Raw genomic sequence first — 26,805 nt, forward strand, 5'->3', positions numbered from 1 at the left:
TTTTAATCTTTTCCCAGTTGTTTTTTAAATTTTTTTTAATGTTTATTTATTTTTGAGACAGACAGAGCATGAAGGGGGAGGGTCAGAGAGAGAGGGAGACACAGAATCCAAAGCAGGCTCCAGGCTCTGAGCTGTCAGCACAGAGCCCAACGCGGGTCTCAAACTCACAAAACGTGAGATCGTGACCTGAGCCAAAGTCAGAGGCTCAACCGACTGAGCCACCCAGGTGCCCTTCAGTTTTTTTGATAAAATGCTTAGTTCACTAATTTTTAGTTTACTGATTTCACTAATAATTTCTTCTTCAATCCATGAATTATTTAGGAAATGAGTTTATAAACCCAAATATGGGAATTTATAGTTACCTCTGTTAATTAAACTATACTGAGGTCAGGGAAAATCATTTGTGTGATAACAAATCTCTGATACTGGTTGACACTTACTTTGTAGTCCGGTACATGCTCTCCTTTTGTACATGTTCTGAGTTTGCTTTAGAGGATGTATTCACTATGTGTTGGGAGAATTCTAAATATGCCTAATAAATCAAGTTTATTAACAGTAAAATCTCCTATGGTCTTTTTAACTTTTTGGCCTATTTTATCTATTAGTAAATGAGAGAATGGCTTAGTATTTTCCACTGATATGGAAAATATTTTTTTTTATAATCTGTCCATTTTTGCTTTTTATGGTTTGAAGCTATGTTTATTAGATACATATAAGAATTTTATATTCCAGTGAAATAAACCTTTTAATTAATATAGTACCTTTTTTATCACTAATTATGCTTTATGCCCTAAACTCTCTTTTGTCTGCTATCAATGGAGATGTAACTGTTTTTCTTTGATTTGAATTTGCCTGTTATTTTTTCCCCATCCTTTTACTTTCAGATTTTTTCATTGGTATGTTTTAGGTGTGTCCCTTACAAAGAACATTTAGTTTGGTTTTCTTTTTTAATCCAATCTAACCCCATCTGTCTTTTAAATGGCTACTTTAGTCCATATATATTTATTGCAATTATTGATATTTGGATTATCTGCCTACCATATTTTTGTGCTTCATGATTTACCTGTATTTTTTTAATGATTTCCCCTCCCTTCTCTGCCTCTATTGGACTGATCATGTTTTAATAGCTTTTGTCCACTAATTTAGAAGTTACCATTCATATTCCTATTCAAGTTTTATTTCTAAATTTAAAAAATAAATTTTAACAGTTATGTGTGTCTCAAAGATAATCTATATATCCTTTGCTGAAACAGTATGCATAGTTACAAATCTTTAAAAATATCCCATCTTGGGGCACCTGGGTGGCTCAGTCAGTTATGCGTCCGACTTCAACTTAGGTCATGATCTCGCTGTTTCTGAGTTGGAGCCCCATGTCAGGCTCTGTGCTGACAGCTCAGAGCCGGGAGCCTGTTTCAGATTCTGTGTCTCCCTCTCTCTCTGCCCCTCCCCTTCTTGTGCACTCTCGCTCGCTCTCTCTCAAAAATAAACATTAAAAAAAATATATCCCCTGTCTTTTTACATATGACCTCTGAAAAGAATATTTCAGAAATGGTCCTGTATATCACTGTATTGTCATTTCACCACAGCTAGCAACAGGTATATTTAAAAATTTTTTTTTAATGTTTATTTTTTGAGAGACAGACAGAGCATGAGCAGGGGAGGAGCAGAAAGAGAGGGAGACACAGAATCAGAAGCAGGCTCCAGGCTCCGAACTGTCAGCACAGAGCTGGATGTGGGGCCTGAATTCATGAACTGTGAGATCATGACCCAAGCCGAAGTCGGGTGCTTAACCAAATGAGCCACCCAGGTGCCCCAGCAATAGGTATATTCTAATCATTTCTCAAATTTCAACTCTTTAAATGGTCAATTTCTCTATAAGGAGACATTGAAGTATTTCACAACAGAGGCATTACTGACACTGTAGATTATTAGTTGACTGTGTAAACTGTCCCATGCAGGATGTTTAGAAACTCAGATCCCTGCTGATTAAACGCCAGTAGAAATCCTCTCTTCTCCCATATTAACAACTAAAACTGCATGATACATTTACTTCCAAACATCCCCCTATGGATCGGTACCACTCCAAATGAGAAAGTACTCTTTGATGCATGAAAAACAAGTACAAAAGTTACAAAATAAATACATTTAGAATCAAAGGACCAAAGAATGAAAAACATTTCTGTTCCATAGAGAAAATAATATTTTTCCTTAATGTCCTTAAATTTAGAAAACTCAACTTGTAAACCAGTTTTCATCATTAACTATACTACTTGGTCTCCTTTCCATATAATTTTCTCCAAATTTTTTACCTGCAATATATGACTAAGTGCAAGTAACAAAAGATGGAATCATTTTTTGATTGTTTTTCCCAAAGGCAGGTTCTTCCTCCTTAAAGATACAGAAAAGCTAAGACAAATCTCTGAATTTAGTTACCATCTTAAACAAATTTTTTGTTCACAATCCTAACATGGTCTCCCATTCACAAACCTGTTGGTGTCCCAAATAATGACATTTCCATCAAATCCTGATGTTACTAAGAGTCTTGTATTAGTATCATATTCGATGTTCTTCACCCAGCTAGTGTGACCATGTAAAGTGCATACTTTGGTGTTCAATTTTCTCAGATCCCACAGTGCTATTGTAGTGTCATCAGAGCAGGTAGCAAACAGCCGGTTATCAAGAAATCTACAAAGCAGAAAAGAAAAACTGGTTTATTTAATCTCTTGTTAAAGAAAATTTGAGAAATAGTCTCTATATTACCTAATCAATAAAACAAACAAAAAAGGACTACAAACTTACTGTATAAACCCAGTGATTCTGATATACAATAAACAGTAAGTAGAATTCATATAATCACAAGGAAAGATACTATGACTTAATGAGGACCACAATGCAACTTTATCCATTTGCTTTATATTATTGATTTTTATTTGGAAATGGAAATAGGGGTGGGTGTTTGGAGAACAGTGCTAAAGAGCAAGAACTTTAGAATCTGTATAATAGGAAACACAAATGGTGAGAGACAATAGGAGACAGAGATTTTAAAGACTTGATTGCAGAGTGAGATATGTTAAGCTGTAAAGGTTCATAATTGTAACAAATATTTACTCTGCTACAAGTAATGTCTTCCTGTTTAGAAGACATTTACATACAAAAATTTCTGTTAAAATGCCATGTTTTTAATCTATTAATTCAAAGAAAGGCATTCCCCAAATAATCATACTTTGCAACATTAGAACCAGTTAAGATTACAGGGTAGATAATTAAAATACAAAGTGCCAGGTACATAACAAGCACTTACAAATATTTATTATTAGTGATTGAGATAGGAGTTCACTTTCAAGTTCATAATTCAAACTTTTTATTATTTTACACTGATTTCTCAATCCTTAGAATATATTTTATACAAACACTTAAAAAATAACAAATCTACCAATCATCCTTGAATTTCTGCCTAATTCAACATTAGGATGCCCTAGCTATGCTGTTACATAAAATTCCCTAATGTCTTACAGAAATAAGAAATGAATTCTGGAGCTTCTTTCAAGATAAAATTATACATAATTATTTTTTATCAGAAATCAACCCCAGTAACCACAAATATCATAATGACCTTCCTAAAATTTAACATGGTTTTAAAATTCCAGAATTTTGTACAAGCTGTGTCTACTACTTGAAACCACCTTCCTCCTACCCCTTGACCTGGCTAACGCTTGCTTTCTTTTTATTCGGCTAATTCCTCCAGGAAGACTTATCTCACTATCCAGCCTGGGGTAGATTCACCAATCTTCTAATCTCCCAAAGTACTCTATAAGTCTATCATAACATTTAATATTACAGTGTAAGGAATAATTTCATAAGGCTCTAAATTCCTTGAAGGCAGGGGAACTGTCTGCACAGTTCATTGTTAGATCTGCAGTACCCAACACACAAAGTGCCAGGTACATAACAAGCACTTACAAATATTTATTATTAGTGATTGAGATAGGAGTTCACTGCCTAGTGGAGAAGAAATTATAAATAATTATACAAAATAATTGTGTGGAATAAGCAAAGAAAAGGGTAGTTAGGAAAGACCTCCTGGTAGTGTCATTTGAACCAACTTTAAAAGATGAGCAGGCAGGGGCACCTGGGTGGCTCAGTCTGTTAAGTGGCTGACTCTTGATTTTGGCTCAGATCAGATCTTATGGTTCCTACAATCAAGCCCCACACTGGATTCCCCCCCCCCCCCTTTCTGCCTCTCCCTCATTCATGTTCTCTCTCTCAAAGATAAAATAAATAAATAAATAAATAAATAAATAAATAAATAACATGAGCAGACACTCCCTAAGTGGCCAAAGGGGTAAGCAAAAGTAAAGAGGCATGTGGAGGGGTATACTCTGAGAGGCAACAGCAGTTAGAGTGTTGTGTGTGGCAAAGTAGATATAAATAGAGAATATATCATGGATTTATTCTATAGCAATTCCCAATATTTTTATATTATAAATACATGCCTGTTGGAAATATCTTTTTAAATGGAAAAAATCCACCATAAAAATAACTACAGTTATTGATATGTAGCCTAATTCTTATATTGCAAGCCTAATATCATAATTATTTTGCCATGTTATTAAAGATTGACAAAATCTTTTTTTTTTTTTAATGTTTATGTATTTTGAGAGAGAGAGAGAGAGAGAGCAAGCAGAGGAGGGGCAGAGAGAGGGAGAGAGACAATTCTAAGCAGGCTCCACGCTGTCAGCACAGAGCCCAACATGGGGCCCAATCCCACAAACCACAAAATCACGACTAGAGCCGAAATCAAGAGTCCAACACTCAACCAACTGAGCCACCCAGGCAGCCCAACAAAATCATTCTTAATGGCTGAATAGATTCACTATATGAATGAACCATAATATTTTTTTTATAAATGATACATCATCCTTGGTTTTATTTATTTTTAAATATTTATTTATTTTGAGAGAGTAAAAGGGTGAGCAGCAGAGGGGGAGACAGAGAGAAAGAGAGAGAATCCCAAAGCAGGCTCTGCACTGTTATTGCAGAGACCACTGTGGGGCTCAATCTCATGAACCGTGAGATCATGACCTAAGCTGAACCGATGGACCCACCAGCACCGCCCCCCCCCCCCCCACCGTTCTCTTTCTTAAAAACTAATAGGGGCACCTGGGTGGCTCATCGGTTAAGTGTCCCACTTTGGCTCAGGTGATGATCTTGCAGTTCGTAGTTCAAGCCCCACATCAGGCTCTGTGCTGACAGCTCAGAGCCTGGAGCCTGCTTCTGATTCTTACTCTCTCTGCCCCTCCCCGACTTGTGCTCTTTCTCCCTCTCTCAAAAAAATAAACCTTAAATTTTTTTTTTAAAACAAGCAACTGTTGAATGTTTACATTGCTTCCAGTTTTTTCCATCTGTTCAGTGATGAACATCCCAACAGCTGAATATTAATCACATCCTTAGTTATTTTTCTAAGTACATTCCCAGAAGTTTTATTGTTAAATAAAAAAGGATTTTAAAAAATATAAGGCTTTTTTGATACACACAGCCAAACTGTCCTCTGTAGTTCCACCAGCAGTCAGGGGTATCCATTTCTCTAATTTTTTAATTCTCTTAAGTGCCAGGAAAAAAAAATATCTAAATTGAAACTTTTATTTTTAGTAAAGTAGAACATTTTTCATACTAATTGGAAGATTATATTTCTCCTGTGAATTGCTATTCATGTTCCTTGCTGATTTTCCTATTGCTGTATTATTTTTATTACCAAGTTATAAATTCTCTATAGTAACGATAATATAGCTCAGTTTTTCAAAGATAGTATGTTGAATATTTTTTGCACATATACTTCTTTGAATTTCATAGCATTTTATTTTATATTTTTAAGTAGGCTCTATGCCCAACATGACCCTGAGATCAAGAGTTGCACAGTCTACCAACTGAGTCGGCCAGGTGCCCCGCCACATATGCATCTGTCGTTCTATGTGATTTATGTATTTTCTTATTATATCAAAATTTTAGTGATTATATTATCAAGTTCATTTTTCTCCTATGGTTTTATCTTTACTGATTAGGCTTTTTAAAATAAAAATATTTTAATGACTTCCTGACAGGAATTATATGATTGAAAAACATACACAATGACAAAAGGCTAATGGAGAATCAAACTTTTAAAATAAATTGATCATCAACATAGAGCATCTTCATACATTTAAAAAATTTACAGGATGGGGCACCTGGCTGGCTAAGTTGGTTGAAGCATCTGACTCTTGCTTTCAGCTGGGGTCATGATCTCACAATTCATGGGTTTGAGCCCCACATTGATCTCTGCACTAACAGTGAGGGGCCTGCTTTGAGATTCTCTCTCTCCTCCTCCCTGTGCCTCTCCCCCACTTGCACTCTATTTCTCTCTCAAAATAAATAAATAAAAACTTAAAAAAATAAATAAGAAATTTAGGGGAAAGATTTTATTTTATTTAGTCTACAGAAAATACTTAAAGTACATATGGATTCAAAACTCCAGTGGGATTATACTGCCCAGTGGTCCACCCTGAAGGGTTTTGGCAAGAGAATGACACGATTAGAGAAGAGTTTCAGAAAGATCTCTGAGGTGGCCAAGTTTTCAAAACTTTTGTATTTTCATAAAAAATAAAGTGGGGGATCAGCTTTAAAATTTTTATCATAAGGCCACTGAAAAATTAGGCCATTGAAAAATTACCAATGTTGCATGAAAGATATTTTAATACCAATGATGTACAAAGAATATTATCTTGGAACAAAAGCTAACAATTTGAATTGAACAAATTTACCTTGATGAAAAATTCAACACTTTGAATTTAGGTTTCTCATTTTGCCTCAAAGTTTTACCTGTTAAAAAATCTTGATATTGAAGAATCATTGGTGAAGAGAATAAATTACAGAAAATTAAGAATGTAGATTAGGAGACCAGTTAAAGTACCCATAATTCTTATCCTAAAGGAAGCAGATGCAGAGAATGTAAAGTAGTAGACAAACCCTTGGAAATCTGGCTCAAACTTCTCAAATTAAAACTGTCTAGCCTAATAAGTTAATAAATATATTTTTTAACTTCATAGTCCTTAATAAGCAGGAGACACTCCACACACTGAAACCTATGAATTTATGAATTATAAAACTGCCCCATATGTCCCCATCAGACACCAACATATGACTATAACAGTTCTGGGTAAACTGACATTTGGATAAACTGAGGTTTTCATTATCAGAGGTTAATTGGTAAAGGATAAGAGCAACTGAAATAGAATTTTCTTAAAACAGGTACCAACATTTCATTGTACGCAGGAAAGAAAGTATTGTCTAAAAACCAAAAATCATAAAAATGTTTAATATTTACTTTACATTTATTTAACTATGTGTAAATTCTTAGAATAAGTTAAATGTTTGGGATTTTTCTTGCATAATCTTTCCAATGAAATTATGACAGCAAAATATGATACCCTTCCTTAATATTTGAGTTTTATACTATAAAAAGAGGATCATTTCTATATAAAAATCAATGGCTTTATCCATTTTCTCAAGGGCCTTTCCTTAGTCCCATGAGATATTCACATAATTCTCTGATGTATCTACCAAGTCATCATTTCTGTCATTTCCTTTTCTTTAATTGATAACTAGTCTACCTCTATCAGATCCTCATCTGCTAATGATTTTATATGTAATTGATCAGTTTTCTAATATCAGTCTTAGGGTTTTGTGAAATTCCACATCCTTGGCAAGATAAGAAATTTCATGTTCCCAGTGACGAACACTGCATTTACATTATAGTATTTGAAATATACCAATCAGGAAAAGACCAACAAAGACAGTGGGAGGGAAAAAATAGATCCTGGAATATTAAATAGGTATTAATTTTTTAACTGTCATACCACTAAGTGAATATTCTTATGATAACCTCAACTGCCCTTGTAACCTCATAACTGGGGGATCTTAATTATTAAATGGACTCTTAAATTGACACACAGAGTCCTCATGAATAATAAGTAAATCTGTATAATGGGCTTAAGAATTTAAATAACATACTTTCCCCCTTACTGTCCCTAAATATGAATAAAGAGAAAATACTCTTTACAACTATCAATATTTTTAGTTTACAAGATAAGCAAACCTTAAAAAACTAAGGAATGAACTAGAAGACATTACTAAGTATATACAAAATCACTATCTAGAGCCAAACCAGGAAATGCATGCCCACATCTCTAAACAGTACTGAGGTGGTCTAACTGAACTGAGCATGAATTCCAGCTCTACCACTTGCTACATACTAAAGATATTGGACAAATCTCTTTAACTGAGTTGCAATTTCTTCATCTCTTAAAATGGATACAGTATCTGTTTCACATCAGGATAATGTAAGAATTAATATTGTATGAAAAGTGCTTCACAAAGGTTTGGCATATGGTAGACACTCAGTAAAAATGGAAGTTAGTATTATTAATAATATACACATAAGCTCATGCCAGAGGACCCCTCAGATTCTCACACAAAACTCTTAAGTGATATGTACTTCTAAAAAAGCTTCAAAATCTGTTTTTCTAACCAACAGATAAGCAAATTCAAACTTGTAAGTGTGGAGTACTAAAGCAGAAACACTGATAGCAGCAAATGAGAGCTGACATTGATAAAGAACAAATTCTAACAGCAGGTTAGCCAGAGATCATTTTGAATAGGGGCAAACAATTCAACACATCTTCTCTTTCTGAGATAAGAACATTTTAAATTGTAAAATATTTAAAACAGAGAGAAAATTATGAAGAATATAACAAAGACTGTGATACACACCACCCAGCCTTATCAAATTTTAACAACTTGTTATCTTTCAGATTTCTTTGAACATTACAAACACAACTGAAGCACCCTGAATATCCCTCCCCAATCCCATTCCCCTCCCTCCCTCTCCAGAGGGAACCACTATCCAAAATTTGTCACTCCCCATGCAAGTTTTTAATACCATGAGTTCCTAAGTATGTATCCATAAACAATGTATCGTTTTGTTTTGCGTTCAATTTACTCTGTAAATATTTAATTAGCACCATGTGCTAGGCACAGTTCTAGGTGCTGGGGATAGAGCAGAGAACCAACAAATATGCTTATGTTTGCATATTTCCAAACTTTACATAAATGGTATCACACTGTACAGCTCATTCTATAATTTGCTTTTCTGGCTCAACCTTGAATTTCTGAGATGTATCTCAGATGCTGATGTTTCTAGTTCATTTATTTTAACTGATGTATAGTATTCCATTATATGAGTATACTAGAACTTATCTTCTTAATGGAGATTTGTTTCCAACTCGTATTACTAAAGATGCTATAATGAACCTTCTTTACACATTTCCTTGTTTACATATGCTTTAATTTCTTAAAAAAAAATTTTGCTCTTCAATTTTACCAGATATTGCTAAATTGCTCTTCAAAATAATTTTATCAATTATACTCCATCAATGATGCCTAAGAGTTTCTACTTCTCAACATCTTTGCCAATACTTAGTATTTCTTCATTGTTTATTTTTATTTATATTCTTGTAACTAGGAAGCTTGAAAATTTTTTCCATATTTACTGCTCATTTTAGCTTCTCTTATATGATTTTCTGCCTATTTTGCTCCAGGGTAATTGTTTTATATATTCTGGATGCTAATCCTTTCTTGGCTATGTGCATTGAAAATATGTTCTCCCACCAGCCTATAGGTTATCTTCTCACATCGTTGTCTTTGGTTAAAATGAAGTTTTAAATTTTAATGCAGTCAAACTTAGCAATCCTTTAATGAGTTATGCTTTTTGTATCTTAAAAAAAATCCTTTCTCATCCTTAGAACATAAATATATTCTATATTTCTTCTAAAGTTTAAAGGTTTGCTTTCATAATTAGGTCTTCAACTGGCAGTTATATTTAGCTATGGTATGAGATAAAAATCTAATCTTACTTTGTTTTTTCATATATACATATATATATATATATATATATATATATATATATATATACACACATATATATATATATAAAACCAGTTCTCTCTTTTCCATTTCCCTGCCATTAATCTGTAATGCCCCTGCTGTCATATATCAAATTTCCATATATGCATGGGTCTGTTTCTGGAAGTTCTACTCCATTCCATTAGGCACTTAATCCCTGTCCTAAGACTGTGTTTGATATCAGGAAGACTACCATCTTAGCATCCTTCAAAATTGTCTCAGATATTCTTGGCACTTTGCTGTTCCATATGAATTTTTAAGTTTAAAAAAAAAAAAAAAAACCCTGCTGGTATTTTGATTAAAACTGAACTAAATTTATAGACTAATTTGGAAAGAACTGACTTCTTTATGATACTGAGTTTTCTCCCTGAGAGAAGATATGCGTTTGTTTTTGCAAGTACCTGGCAGTACTATCAACTTGGATTCAATTTTAAATTGCTGGCTAGATGGTTTTGGACCATATAGTAGTGTGAATTTGGGCCCCATACATGCATGAAGGCGGACTTGTGGTTAGAAACTTACTGAGGAGATTTTCTGACATCCCTCTACCAAGGTCATACTCTACATGAACAGCATGGTATATTTCTAGATCACCTTAATGCTGTGTAAGTATAGCCTTTGGGAGTCCCAGCTTTATGCAGAGTTTTCCACTAGATTCCTCATCTTGAACTGGCCATAAAACCAACTCTCCTGTTCACTGTAACTCCTTATACATATCAAAACAGAAGATCAAGGTCACTCACTAGCATTTGGCAAATGCCTCCAGGGTAAAAGCCAGCTGAATACCAATTTACTTATTTGCATTCCTGCTTCTATTTCATTTTTGGCCCTACGATTCCTTTCTTTCTTATCAGCTCAATTATACATTAAAAAAATACATTTTAAATACATCTTTTCTGCATTTCTATTTTTAGTAGAAAGGTTGTAAAAGATATTTTAAAATCTTCTATAGCCTAATTTTTATCTACTTGATTTACTAGTTTGGGATGGAAGTGTATTAAAAGTCTCTCACTATGATTATAGACTTGTAATTCCTTATCTGTTTTGTTTTGGGATTTTTTGTTTTGTTTTTTGAAATACACAAATTTCAAATTGTATACAAGTTCCTAATTACATGCTCTGAGTTGATTTTTCCTTTTATCAGTATGTACTGTTGTATTTTTATCCTTATTTAGGCTTTTGATCTTCCATCTGTCCAATAATGATAATCTATATTAGTTTTCTTTTCCCATTTCTGGGCAACTTTTTATCTCTATAAAAAGTATACAGATGATTTCGGTTTTTATTCAAATTGCTGTCTCTGTGTCTTTTAATAAACAAGATCAATCCATTTATACTTACTGAGAACTACTCATATATTTGGAACTGTTTCTACTCCTTGTTTTCTACTTATCATCCCTTTGCTTGCTTTGTTTATTTACTTTATAAAGCTTTCCTGTTTTCTACTAAACCAATCAAGTATTCAGTATTCCCTTTCCCCCCACTTCTGATTTGGAATCTATACACTATATGTCTACTATATTAGTTACCTTTAAGTTTCTTTTTCATTGCATGTATTTAATTACACATTGTTCTGAAAGAGTCTGAAGCTACTTAATATTTCTGCCTTCTTTCTGAACCTGACATGAACCTTACCATATTACACACAATCTATTTGTTGTTACTATCCAAAGCTACACTGTCCAGTTTGGTAGCCATTAGCCACATATGGCTTTTGAGTCCTTGATATGTGGCCAGTCTGAATTGGGATGTGCTCTAAGTGTTAAACACCGGATTTTGAAAATTCAACATTCAAAAATGAAAGTAAAATATCTCAATAAATGTTATAACAGTTACATGTTGAAATGATAATGTTTTAGTCCTATTGGGGTAAATAAAACATTAAAAATTAATTTCACTTTTTTCTTTTTAATATGACTAGGAGAAAATAAATCTAGACTTTTAGTTTTAACTTGGTTTTAAATACACCCCCCAAAAAAACCCTAAATTATTATCTTCCTGCTATTAATAACATTTATCATTTCACCTAATTAAATTCTTCATTATGGAATGACAGTTTACCTGGATATATGGCATGGAGCATTATTTTTCCTTAGTATTTAAGATACTACTCCATAATCTTCTAACATCAACTGTTGCTGTTGAGAAACTTTGTTATAACCTTGAATTATACCTCTGTAGGTATTCTGGCCTCTAACATTGGTGGTTTTTAAGATTTTGTCTTTATCTTTGATACTCTATAGGGTTTTACTACAACCTGTTTCAATGTGCATTTATCTTTAACCTATGTGACATTTAGAGTTTACTTTTGATTCAAGGATTCAGGGCCTTCTTTAATGCTAAAAATTCTCTCCCTTTGTGCCTTCAAAAATTAGTTCTCCACCAATCTCTGCATGTTCTTTTTCTATAATTCTTATCATACATACATTGGAGTCTTTCAATCCTCTATGACTTTTAAGTACTCAGTATTTTCCAATCCATTAATTCTCTCATCAATGATGTAAAGGATAATATTTACCCCCTCTTTTGAGTTTTTTATATACTAACTACATTTTTAATTTCTAAGAGTTGTAGTTGGTTTTTTCCAGATTAACCTATTCTCGTTTCATCTCTTTAAATGGAAAGTATTCCTTATTTCTTTGAGCATCCTAAAAATGCTTTAAAGTTTCTCCCAACCAATGGAATACTATGCAGCCGTTAAAAAGAATAAGATTATCCCATGGGTACTAACATGGAATAATCTCTAAATATGTTATTAAATGGAAAAGCCAAGGTATATAATAGTGTGTGTAGTATGCTACCATTTATATAAAAGTGTATGTATGTACGTGTGTGTGTATGCTTGTACATGCATAGACTATCTCAAAAAGGATAGCAAGAAACTGGTAATAGTGGTTGCCTCTGGGGAGGGGAACTGGGTGGCTAGGGGACAGAGGTGGGAGATAGACTTACTTTTCACTGTTTACCCTTTTGTACCTTTGAATTTTGTACCACGTGCATGTATTACCTAGTCAAAAAAAAATAAATAATTTATTTTTAAAAATAAAGTCTTTGTTGGACTACTCCATAAAATTAACTTCATCCAGAAAAAAATGCTTGTTTTAGTTGCTGATTTTATGATATTAGTATGTCTTCATGAGTTTTGGCATTTTGGTTATAGGCTCATTTTGAGTAAGAAAGGTTTTAAGAAAGGTTTTTAATTACTTTTTTTTTTCTCCTATTTAATGGTTTTGTAGTTGCCCCCATTTGGATTTTTGAACCACTAATCCACAATTAGGCCACATAATGACATTAAGTCCTTCAGTTTCCTGATGATATTGGAGCTATCACACATATACATTCAATCACTGACTCAGTAATGGCTTCATTACTGAGTCAGGCCAGGAGGATGTGTCTTAATCAGCCAAAACCCACAGCCTCAGGTAGTGAATAGCTTTTTCCTTTTTTCAGCCTTTCACAAATGGGGCAGGCATTCAGCCTTTCACAAATGGGATAGGCACTCTAGTCAAATGCCTGGCTTTGTGTAGTAATTCTGGCTCTGGTTCCTGCCTCACATAAAGTACTTGAGTACTTCTGATTCTTGACAGGAACTAAAACTACCACACATCAATACCAGATGGAAAACTCAGTGGACTTGCAGTTTCAGACCTATAACAGCTTCCCTGTGTTCCATTTCTGGCCCACGAAAATGTTTATGTTGTTTCAGAGCCTCACTATATCTTTTGTGCTATTTATTGTTCAGTGTGTTTAGAGCATAGAGGTTACATCAAAACTCAGTAAGTCACTGTGACTAGAAGCAATTTCCACGTTTTTTTTTGAACAGTAACAGTAATCGTTATAAAGGGAATATAATCTTATTACATAATGTTTAGAAAACAGAAAATTACTCATTATCCATTCATTCTAACCCATCCTATGTTAGCATTGAAAAATATTTCCTTATCTTCTGCATTTCATATTTTTAACAACTTTTATCATGATTTTTACCTATATTGTCCCAAGCATTTGTCCATGTTGATATGTAGTCCCTATGACCATCATTTTAATGACTGCATATTAATCCACCAAGCTGTTCAACTGTTATTTACTTCCCACATTATTAAGAATTTAAGGAGCTTCCAACATGCTTTTATAAAGAAGTTCTCTGTGCAAATGTGTTTTTCCCCCTCAATAGTTTGGAATGGGGAGGGGATAGGTGAGAGAGGCTAAGTAATGGGATTGCCATAATTCTACACAGATCATTAGCCCAAAGACATTGGAGGACTATTGTAATGCATGGCTGAGGTTCATAATGATGACCCTAATACATGAAAAGATAAAATCACATGAAAGTGAAAAATGCATTTCAGAAAAATTCTTATCCAAAATGGTTAATAGTAAGTTTTATAATTAAAGGGATAAGTTTCACAAGGGATAAAATTCACAGTTCACAAATGCATATCATCTAGCACTGCTGGGCAAGACATTACCAATTTTCATTAACTTCCAAAACAGAATATTTTGGGTCACATTAATAAACTTCACTATTTCACTAAAATACTGACCTGATATTATTTACACAGTCTTCATGAGCTTCAGAAAGTGTTTTTATGTGCTTTGAAGATATAGGGTCAAAAAGCAGAACTTCAGTCTGTTCACAAGCAACAGTCAGCACTGACCTGAAAGCAAATGACACATTTCTCTTTAGTTTTCTAGCATTCTTTCATTATTGATATTTATTTATAATCATACAAACTATAATGAATAACCTTTTTTTACCCATGTTAGTAGCAAATATTTTTTATTTTTAAAGTTTTATTAATTTTTTTGAGGGGGGGAAGGGTAGAGAGGGAGAGTATGAAAGAGAATCCCAAGCAGGCTCCATGCTCAGCACAGAACCTGACATGGGGCTCGATCTCATCATTGTGAGATCTTGACCTGAGCTGAAATCAAGAGTCAGACACTTAGCTGACTGAGCCACCCAGACACCCCAGTAGTAAGTATTTAAAAGATTGAAATTATCTGCTGTTGGCAACAGTAGGAAATGTTACTCTCAAATATGATAGTGAAGCATAAACTGGTACAGTTTAGGTTCGGAGAGTACCTGTGTCTATCAAACTTTTAGCACCATACTCTAACCAGCTGAGCTAAACGGCCAACCTTGTATCTATCAAACTTTTAAATGTGCATAACTTTTGACTCAGAAATTTTTTCTGGGAATTTAATCTAAAGAAATAATCATTTATAAATACAAAGAAACATAAAGATATGCTTCATTGTAATGAAAAATTGAAAGTAACCTAAAAGTACATGAAAGAGGAATGACTGATTCTATAAGCCATGGTACATAATAGTTTGCAATATGGTGCAACATTTAAAAAGAAAGGGATAAGTTTTATGTGGATATGCAAGAACTCTAAAACACATTTCTAAATGAGAAAAGCTGGTTGCAGAAAAGCATGCATCGATGAGGCAACTTAGGAAAAAAAATTATATGTAACAAAATTATGTATTTCTTTACCAATATCCATTAAAATGTACTGAAAAAGGTTTGGCATATATCCTACCAAACCAGTTAGATAAAATCAAACCTAATCTTTTCCTTTATAGTTTTTAGTATTGTCTCTTGTTTCAGCCCTTTCCTATTACAAAGTTATATAATTATAAACCTTTTATAAGTTGCATTTTGATTTCTGAAAAGCAACTGTGTTTTATTTAAGTCTTAGTTTTCTGTGGGCACTGCTTTCAGATTCAGATCTAGCAAATGAAATCTTAAGTCTTTGAAACTGCAGGCCTGGTCTCAGTTTATAGTTCCAGTAATAAATGGAATTTGTACACTTAACATGAAAATACATAAAATAAAAATGTTTTTAATTTTTTAAAGTAATCTCTACACCCAACATGGGGCTTGAACTTACAATCCTGAGATCAAGAGCCACATGTTCTACCGACTAAGCCACCAGAATGCCCCAAGACAGAATTTTAATTAAAAAAAAAAAAAAATTATTTGAGAGAGAGAGAGAACACACGTGCTTGAGCAGGAGAGAGGGGCAGAAAGAGAGACAGAACCTCAAGCAGGCTCCATGCTCAGCATGGAGCCAGATGTGGGGCCTGATCCCATAATCCTGGGATCATGACTGAGGCAAAATCAAGAGTCGGACACTCAACTGACTGAGCCACCCAGGTGTACCCCCAAGACAATTTTAAATAGCCAAAATTTTCTATTTATTTATTTATTTATTTATTTATTTATTTATTTATTTAACATTTATTTATTTTTGAGACAGAGAGACAGAGCATGAACGGGGGAGGGTCAGAGAGAGAGAGGGAGACACAGAATCTGAAACAGGCTCCAGGCTCCAAGCTGTCAGCACAGAGCCCGACGCAGGGCTTGAACTCATGAACCGCGAGATCATGACCTGAGCCGACGTCGGAAGCTTAACCGACTGAGCCACCAAGGCACCCCCAAAATTTTCTATTTAGAACAAACTTTTTAGATAAAGTAGGAGAGGGAAAAAATCTAAATTGAAATCTTTTCCAAATTTAGTAATCATGAAATTGTCCTTTAAAGGGTGTCTGTAGGAACCCTTTCTAAAAAAATTTTAATGTTTGTTTATTTTGAGAGAGCCAGACAGAGCACAAGCAGGGGAGGGGCAGAGAGACAGGGAGACATGGAATCCAAAGCAGCCCCCAGGCTCTGAGCTGTCAGCACAGAGCATGACACAGGGCTCGAACCCACAAGCCGTGAGATCATGACCTGAGTGGAAGTTGGATGCTTAACCAACTGAGCTACCTAGGCTCCCCGGCAAAACCTTTTTTGAAATATCTGGACTTCAGGATTTTTGTGCTGGTTAATCAACATGAGTAAAAATGTTCAAATTAATATCCATAATTTTAAAGCTAGCCATTTTTTGTTGTTATTCAGAAGAGTCACAGAATGAACTTTACTCCTTTTTGTGCATAAAAGTAAATGAATCGCTGATTCTTGGAGAGTCTTTACCTTAAACACTGTAAGATATCTATAAAACTGATACTCATTGTTTTGTTTTAATACAAATAATTTTTGTACATGGCATGATTTGTAACTTTTTAAAATGCACATCAATTGTCCCAATATCAAAGCCTACACTTTTCTCATTGGTTTGAAACGTGATCTTTATCATATATACGTTTTGTTTCCGGATTCTACACCCCATTCCATGCAATACCACCACATTATTACAATTTCTGAACGGTTTTCTATGTGGTAAAGCAAGATCTCCTCATTGCTTTTTTTAAAATTAATTTATTTATTTTGAGAGAGCAAGACAGCCTGTGCACAAGTGAAGGAGAGGCAGAGAGAGAGGGAGAGAGAGAATCAAAAGCAGGCTCCATGATGACAGCTCATGAAATGTGAGATCATGACCCGAACTGAAATCAACAGTAGGACGCTTAACCAACTGAGGAATTTTAAATATAGCATGTCAGGTCCTACTAAAAAACCTTGTTAGTATTTTTACTAGGATGCACTGACTTTCCAAATTAATTCAATGGAATTTGTATCATTCAGTATTGAATCATCCATCAGTAACATATACACCTTCCCACATATTCAAGATTTTCTTAGCAAGAGTATCTTAGCAATTCTTGGGCCTTTAAACATCCTTATACATTTCAAATCAACTTATCAAGTTATGTACACACACACACAAGTCCAGCTATGGATTTTCAGATTATAACAAATCTATATAAAAGTTTACATAGAGTTGAAATCTTTATAATATGGAGTCTTTCAATCCATGAACATGGTGTATTTCCATTTACCATGGAGATTTTTCTCCATATGGGTCATACCTATCTTTTATTAGATTTATTCGTGGTTACTTGACCATTTTTTTCATACTTTTGTAAATATTCTTTTTTAAATTTTGCTTTGTTGTTGGTGTACAGAAATGCAATTGATTTTAAAATAATTTATCCATTAATCTTGCTATTTTAATACTTTACCCATAGGTTACTTTAGGTTTTCTTTGTCGATAATCATATCATCTACAAGCAAATGCTTTGTTCTTTTTTTAATACTTTTTTCCTTGCTGCACTGGCTAGAACTTTCGGTATAATGTTAAATAGAAATGTTACTATAGCAGGCATGCCTCTCATTCCTGATCTTCAAGAATACATTCACTGTTTCATCATTAAATACAATGTTTGCTGTAGAGTTTTTTTGTTTTTCTTTTGTGGGGGATAGATTTGTTATTGGATTAAGAAATTTTCTTCTACTTCAAATTTGCTGTTTTTTTCATTGATATATGTTCAATTGCATAAAAGTTTTCCAACACTTACTGAAATTATCCTAGGTTTTTCCTTCAATATGTTAATGTAGTGATTTACATTATTTTATTTTCTAAACCTTTGATTTCTACCGTAGAGCTTATTTAACTCATTTGGCTAAAGCTGTGGGCTCACATTTCTGGCTTCTCTTCCTTTCATAGATCTTGGCCCTGCAATTTACTTATTACCTTATTTCTCTAATTCCTTCAAACACAAATTTTTATATCTTACATTAAATATTTATATTTTTTCTAGCTTTTCTAATTATTCTCTGTTGAAGGGTTGGGCCAAACCACCTACTCTACTTCTTCTGGAAAGCTATAATCTCTACCCCTTGCATCTGAAGTTATGTCACCCCTTTTCATTCTGAATATTGTTTGCTTGGGCATTCTCTTAATCAATATGAGTGTTTTTCATTTTTACTTGTCTTTTCAAAGATAAGATTTTCTCTGGTGAGTATTTCTACTGAATTTTAAAAAGTTCACCAGTTCCACTCTGTTACTCTATTTCCTTCCTTCTCCTTTCTTTGCTTACTTTGCTATTATTTGCACATAATTTCACTATTCTTTCTTGAGATAGATACTTAGCTCATTTTTACTTGTCTTCCTTTCCAGTTTATTAATGACTATTATTTTCCTAGTAAGTACTGTTTTACTTGTATCTTACAAGTTTTGAGACATGTGGTACTTTATCATTCAGTGCTAAATATTTCTAATGTCCATTATCATTTCTTTTTTGGCCCATATGCTATTTATAAATGTTTCTTCACTTGAAAACACTTGAGGTTTTTCTAGTTATCTTTCTGTTATTGATTTCTAGTGATCACACTGTACTGACATACTGTAACTTCTTTGATAATCTTTTAAAATGTGGCCTTGTAAGTGAAAATTTTATAAATATTCCTTGTGTGTTTGGGGAAAAAAAATGCAGGAGGCAGCTGTTACATATAGCTAAGTGTGATATTTAAAAATGTTAAACATTCAATAGTAATATAAACATGAATAAAAATTTTTCAACATTTTAAACATAAACTAACCTATAAATTATAAAAACTCTTCCCAAGTGATAGTTCTAATTAAGTTGTCATATTATTCTAGTAATTTCCATTATTTGTTAATTTTTGGAAATATCAGCCATAATCTTTTCTTTGACCCAGATGCCGTTGTCTGCACCATGAACTGGCATAAAGAATTACATAAAGCCCCTCCAAAAATGTCCACATTAAATAGGTAGTCATTAAGTAACTTGTAGTCTTCATAAGTAATAAAAAAATTACTTAACATCAACAGAATTGTTTATCGGGCTACATCCTCTTTTTAGCTTTTGCTGAAGTAAGTATATTAAAAATTTTTAGCACTTATGCTTGTTGTTAATTTTGTGTATTAAATATGTATACAATTATGTTAATAACTAAGCCACAAAAAGAATCTGTTGATATATCATGTTTAATTATAATCCTTTAGTCCAGATGACAATATAATATAGCAGTTAAAAGCATAATAAGCCAGGGTACAAATCCTTTGTTTAATGACCTTTCTGCTTCTCAGTTTCCTCAAATGAATGTTCCTGAGATTTATGCTGGTGATCAGTTTCATTAATAAAATGAGTGTTTACTGATGCCCATGGTAGGCAGGTATTCAGTGGATTTTAGCAAACTTTGCCCACTAAATAATGGTGAAATTCAGTAGGAATAAAATTAGGGATCTGCATCCCCGGAGTAATGACATCCATAAACCATCCCTAGAGGCCTCATTCATCTGCTGTGGATTCTGTTCTGTCATGGAGTGCACACTATGCCAAGAGAGGTAGTATGTCTGGATGGTGCCTGCAGTAGTGCTAGTACTCTTGTCTGACTGACTTGTTCATCTCTCTGGATCTCCCCGGAGGCTACAGTTCTCACAAATGACTATGTGAGAATGGCTGGGAAAGTGCCTGAGAAAGGCAGGCAGCCCCACACTAAGGGAAGCTAAACGGTCACTGGGCATTTGCCTATGGATTTTTTGTGTGTGGGGAAGGGTATCTGGCATGGATAAGGAGCACTTTGAACTGATGCTGCAGCTCTCCAGTGAGATGCTTGTTGGTAGCTTGCTGTGCCAGCTCTTAACTCTGTAGTTGTTATATAATGGGTTACTCTAGGAGGTCCCATGGAAGGTACTCAATGGGCTTGGGGCAGTAACTATTCAACCACTATGGACATATATGAATATCTTTACAACTGGTACAGCTGAACCAATGTGTACTGATTATCAGGCCTGGACACGGCATACTGCCCTTTAAAGCAAGATTTTAAGTGGTGTTTTGATCTTATGTTTGTGTTTGCATAACTGAAGTATATACTATAATATACATTAAAATCTTTCTTCATGATAAACTTGATACATATATTTTAAACCTAAAAGACTCATCCAAGTTCAGAGCTGTTTTATTTTCCACGTGAATTGAGCTTTTATCAGCATGACCTCCATCTCTAGTAATTTTGCCTTAAAGCCCAGTTTGTATATTAATATAGCTCACTAGCTTTTGTTTAGAATGTGTTTGATTTACTTTTGTCTATCCTTTTGAACATATTAAGTACTATTATACTTATTATAATTAGTAATATTTGGATTTATTTTCAGCCATTCTTTGTGCTTCCTTTTTTTTTCCCCAGCCACTTTGTGCTTTCTTTTTTTAATGTTTATTTTTAAGACAGAGAGTGCTAGCAGAAGGGCAGAGCGAGGGAGACACAGAATCCAGAGCAGCCTCCAGGCTATGAGCTATCAGCACAGAGCCCGATGCAGTGCTCGAACTCATGAACCGCGAGATTATAACCTGAGCCAAAGGTGGATGCTTAACCGACTGAGCCACCCAGGCACCCCTTCTTTTTAAAAAAAATTTTAATGTTTGTTTATTTTTGAGAGAGAGAGACAGAGCATGAGTGGGGGAAGAGAAGAAAGAGAAGGAGACACAGAATCCAAAGCAGGCTTCGGGCTCTGAGCTGTCCCACACAGCCCAATGTGGGGTTCGAACTCAGACTGTGAGATCATGACCTGAGACGAAGTCGGACGCTTAACCGACTATGCCACCCAGGCATCCCTGTACTTTCTATTTATTATACCTTTTCTACTTTTTTTTCCCCTTTCTTGTCTTTTTTTGAAGTATTTCTTTCTCATTCCATATTTTTTCCTCTACTAGTCTGGAAATAATATATTCTTTCTTGTATTTTAGTGTTTAACTTGCAGATTTTAATATGCAAACATTAAAACCTAAAGTTATGATGTTAAATTCTCCCTCAAGAAAACAAGAAATTTAGAACATTCCTTCCTAATTTGTTACTGTTTTTTTTTTCAATTTTAGTTCCATCTTTGTTAATTCCAAAAGACAAAATTGAAGTTATATTTAGTTTCACATGCATATTTCATTTCTTTATTCTTCATTCTTTCTACCATCTCAGATCTTCCTGTTGAAAACTCTTCTCTTTGAACTTCAAACTTCATTATTGAAGGTCTGGTGGCAAACTCACTGAGCTTTGCTTGTGTATGTATTTACTTCATCTTTGTTCTTGACAAAAATGTGTTCTTGACAAAAATGAAGATCCTCATCTTTATTGGGTATAGACATCTAGATTGGAAATTTTTTTCCCCCAGCATACTGAAAATAATCACCACTGTCCTCTGATTTACACTATTATTTTAAATATTTTTTTTAAGTTTATTTATTTTTGACAGAGAGAGAGAGACAGAGAATGAACAGGGAAGGGGCAGAGAGAGAGGGAGCCACAGAATCTGAAACAGGCTCCAGGCTCTCAGCTGTCAGCAGAGCCCGACGCGGGGCTCGAACTCATGGACCATGAGATCGTGACCTGAGCCGAAGTCAGATGCTCAACCGACTGAGCTATCCAGGTGCCCCTGATTTACACTATTATTGATGACTAATTAACTATCACTCTCATAATTAATCCTTTGAAGGTATTTTTTTCTCTAGCTTTTAAGATTTTCCGTTTGTTGTCCTGGAGTCCCCGTATGTCTAGAAAGGATTCCTATTTGGGGTCTGCTGGGCATCTTAAATCATGGTCTGGTGACCTTCTTCAGTTCTGGAAAGTTCTCAGCTATTCTCTCTTCAAATGGGTGTTGTTGTTTTTTTGCCCCATTATCTGTCTCATTTTCTTCAGGAGCTTATCAAATATATACTATGCCTTTTCTCTCTATGCAACATGTCACTAACCTTAATATTTTCAATCTCTGCATCTTTCCTGTCTCCATTTTAGATAATTTCTTCACTTCTGTTTTCCAATACACTAATTCTCCCTACAGCAGTCACACATATTGTTATCTATCAACATTATCAAATTTCATTTTTCAAAATGTCATCCTAGGAGGTGTTATTGTACAACATTTTTGGAATTCTTTAGAAATTACCTCTACTCCATGTATCCTTTACATTTCATTTTTAGTGCCAAATTCTCTCTCATCTGGTCTCTATTAAATTCATAATTTTAATTCTTACTTCCTGTGTCACCTCTCCTTGTCTGTACTGAGAAGTCCTTGTAAGTGACAGTGGCAATGTACCTAGTAGGCTGATTTAACCCATCCAGCTGAGGGTTATGAGAAATTATCTCCTTTAACACAGATGTCATTTTTCTATAAAATTATTTTAAGTCCTATGAAAATCTGGAGCATATTAGTAGATATAGTAAGAATACTAAAAAATTAAAACACTTAACTATTTTCACCTATTACCTTGACACAGAAAAGAATAGCAATGTGCAATGTTGGCCACAGTATGCAGAGACAGGTACTTTCAATGGAGTATTTCAGGCAACAGGAATGAGAATTAGTAAAATCTTCACAGAGGGCAATTTGATAATAGGTATCCAAAATCTTCATAACCTTTGACTCATTCTAGGGAATTATCATGAGGACATAAATCTAAAAATTTTATTTATACAGGTTTTATTTAAATAAATGAAAAATTTTAAATAATGCTTTAGAAATATATTAACATAAGTAATTCACAATATACTATGAAAAAAAGCAGGCAACAAAATGACTCCATGTTTATATTAAAATAAACATATACAGGGGCACCTGGATGGCTCAGTTGGAAGAACATGTGACTCTTGATCTCGAAGTCGTGAGTTTGAGCCCCACGTTGAGATTACTTAAACAAATAAATAAAACCTTTTAAAAAGAAAAAATTTCTTGGCTAGCCATTCAATCTCTGCAATTATAACTGCTGTTTAGCTTCTTTTTGCTCATTTATTGCCTAGGTCTTCTAGAATGAGTATATGTCAACTGCAAATTAAACAGTGTTGAATTATTTTAAGTACCAGAATACCTAACTACTTTTAAAAAAAATGTCTGTATGGGACACTATTGTGCACATTCAAACATAACTATCAGTAATATATTCCTCATTCTAATAGCACTGGCAATGGGAACTCCTTCTTCATAATTCGTTCTACCCGTCAACTGAACCTAAAATCCCACTTCCAGAGAGTAGAAACAGCTATTTCTGAAAGCCTGACAGAATAGGTAGGGGGGTGGGAAGAAAGAAGTTGGGGTATGGAGAAGAAAGGAACCAAATGTTTATGAGGAACAGATTCTTGGTATTTTAGGAGGAGCTTTAGGAATAGGGCTTGGATGGAAAGAGGAGTGGGGAAAGGCAGTTCCGTGAATGAACTTCAGCAATAGTTTCTCCTCTCTTCCCTGTATTCAGGTGCACACTCATTGCTATAGGTTCCACCCAAATGCTGTTAGTAAAAACCTTCAGAGATCCTAGCATCAAGCATAATTAGGAAGAAGCACCCACATCAGTGAAATGGAATACGGTGTGCCTCCTCACCATGAGATTTCAGAGTCTGCTACTTTTCTCCTTTGTTAGTGTATTTTAGGTTTTTCTTTAGCAAAAGATTTTGCTTTGTTAAGCTATCATCTTTCGGCTTCACTAGCATGACAAACTGATCCTCCAACCATAGGTCCTTTAACATACCATTTCCTCTATCTGAAATGCGTCTCTGCCCTCCCCCATCTTATCTTGGCTAGTTCATCTTCTACTCATTTTTCTGTTCTTGGTCAAATGTTATTTCTTCCAGAAACCTCAAACACCCTAGTATACAACAGGTTCCCTCAAGCTTTTATCCAATTTATAAATATATATTATGAATTATTTAGTATGGTCATTAATATGTAGTTGAACTAGTATGTCCCAAGCGTAATACAAGTGGTCCCATTAGCTGCTTTTGCTCACCACCGCAATTTCTGCATCTGGAACATAGCAAGTGCTCAACAAATATTTGTTGAATGAGAGAATGAATAAATAAGCAGCTAAGCAAATGACTAGGAATCCAGAGGCCTTGATCGGGTAAGAGTTAAATTAACTATGTCCTCTCAGGGTAGAACTGTGGGTCGTTTTTCCTTTGTTCCTTGTTGAACTCGTTTGTGTACTCACCGAAGTTTTAAAAACACCTGTTATTTTGAAAATTCCCCAAAACCCAAAGCAAACTGAGGCCAAACATGAAATATTTACTCTGCCAGGAAAAAGGCTGGATACCCTTAACAGAAGCATCCAGTCTAGCCTGGGGACTTCACAAATGCCCCACATCATAAGGCACCACTCGGCTGCCTCGTCGTAGTATCCTCCCGGAGCCAAGGAACGTACCCTTGTCCCCTCAGGGCAAGTCAGGCGCAGGATTCGTGGAACCTGCAGGCTCCCTACCCTCGTCAGAAGCTTCGAGAAGAAAAATGCAAGGCCGGATGACAGGGAACCAAGGAGCCTTTACCGCACACGTTATCTGCCAGGCACGTACTGCGTACCGGAGAACCGGGCTCTGGCCGGGCTCTAGCCCCACCGCGCCGAGTCCCGAGGAGCACACAGGCGTTCTGGGCCTGCCCACCTCCAAGGGCTGGGCGGAGACCTCCAACAGCCACAGGGCACTTCACAAAGTGCCGGGGGAAGGGGCCTGCGGGCCGGTGACCCCGAACCCCCGGCCCCCGCAAACGGGAGGCAGAAGCAGGCGGAGGCCGGCACCCGCCCTCCGAGGGGCCTCGCTTACCCGTCGGGGGAGTACTCGAGGTTGAAGACCGCGCCGTGGGTACGGGTGCTGAGGTACACCGAGTCCGCGGGATGGATGGAACCATAGAGATTAGTCATGGTGCGGAAATTGTCCCGCGCCGGGTCCACGAACAGCCCGTGGCCCAGACTGCGTTCTCTCAGCCACCCGAACAGCCGGGCACCGAGGCCGTGGCGGCCCCGGCCCCCCGCCCTGCAGTCGGGCCCGGGTCGCCGGCGCGCTGGGGAGGGCGGTGACGGCTCTCCCTGGGTGGAAGCTGCAGAGGAGTCCAGAGCTGCGTGAGGCTCGAGCTCCCCGGGGTGTGCGGCCGGGGGCAGCGAGGGGACGCCGGGACGGCGAGGGCTCCGGGAGGGCGACGGGGGAGGGGCTGCGTCAGCCTCGGGCTGCGGCGGCGCGGGCGGGGAAGGGAGCGGCCCCGCTGCCGTTGCCTGCCCTGCATGGGATGCCGGCTCCTCAGTCCCGGTTCCGGCCGTCCCATCCCCTCCCGGACTACCGGGCCCGAAGGTAAACATGACCAACGCGCCCGCCCCCCCCCACTCCCGGGCCGCTGCCCCGCCGGCCGACACCTCACCGATCCCACCGCCACTTCCGGCGTGCGACGGCCTAACCCCGCCGGCTGGGAAACACGTGCTGCTCCTGGCCATCATCCGTTGGGGACCGCGAAAGTGGGGACACAGCCCACGGCGGGTGTTTTAGCCCCGAAGGGACGGTGGTTGGGAACGACTAGCTGTGTTTGAGCGCAAATGAGGATGCCCAGGATCCTAGCTATATGGGGCAGTGTTAGCATCAGGGTACCGCGTGCGACAGAGTCAATCTGTAGTTGTCAATCATCGTGACCAGGGATGACTGGGCCTAAATGGCCAAAGGGGTGGACTATGATGATGTACTTTTATCCTCACTTTATGATAAGGTCACAAGGGGAAGAAATTACCATATTGTGTGCAGGTCCCACATACTGAGTCGCATGGCGTACTGCCTACTCGGGCTCAGAGTAAGTACTCAGGTTCACTATTGGCGCTAAAAGCCCAGGTCCTGGAAAACGGGGGCCTGGAAAAGGGGGCCTACTGGTGCCCTGATATCTGCCTTACTCCCAGCTACTGCCCAGTAGGTCAGGAGTTTATCAAGACCAATGTCTTCCTCTCCTCAGGAAGGAGCGTATATCCAGCAAGAGTCACTGAATGGAGCTGGAGACCTGAATCAAATCAACCTGACAAGCAACAGAGCCTGTGGTCAATCCTGCTTACATGTGCCAGGGCACAGACAGCATTACAGATGCAAGACCCTTCACCATTGCTGTTAAAGATCAATATATACTACTCCTTTGTAAAAAAGAGTTAACAGGAACTGCAGTATTTCTTCAGGAGGGAAGGAGAGTTCAATAAAAGAAAGCTTGAGGTACAAGGAAAGGTAGATAAAAGAACTGACAACTCTTCTAGGTACTGACAATTCTTGATTGAGAGCTGTGTTGTAGA

At 36.3% G+C, this 26,805-nt stretch overlaps 1 protein-coding gene across 3 annotated transcripts in view; it reads right to left on the minus strand.

Annotated features, from left to right (window-relative positions):
• Positions 1 to 25,939, minus strand: part of DCAF10 (DDB1 and CUL4 associated factor 10) — a 40,607-nt gene extending 14,668 nt beyond the window's left edge. Inside the window, exons 1-3 of one of the 3 annotated variants that reach the window (XM_027039474.2) lie at positions 25,316 to 25,937; positions 14,538 to 14,651; positions 2,488 to 2,685 (exon numbers count right to left, since the gene is read on the minus strand). In XM_027039474.2, coding sequence (XP_026895275.1) covers positions 2,488 to 2,685; positions 14,538 to 14,651; positions 25,316 to 25,845 — 842 coding nt within the window. In that variant the 5' untranslated portion in view covers positions 25,846 to 25,937. Of the gene's footprint in view, positions 1 to 2,487; positions 2,686 to 14,537; positions 14,652 to 25,315 lie in introns of all 3 variants that reach the window. The other 2 variants (XM_027039473.2, XM_027039475.2) reach the window with 2 other exon arrangements.
• Positions 25,940 to 26,805: the final 866 nt, after the last annotated feature.

This window comes from Acinonyx jubatus, chromosome D4 (assembly GCF_027475565.1).
Source record: "Acinonyx jubatus isolate Ajub_Pintada_27869175 chromosome D4, VMU_Ajub_asm_v1.0, whole genome shotgun sequence".
Lineage (NCBI taxonomy): Eukaryota > Metazoa > Chordata > Mammalia > Carnivora > Felidae > Acinonyx > Acinonyx jubatus.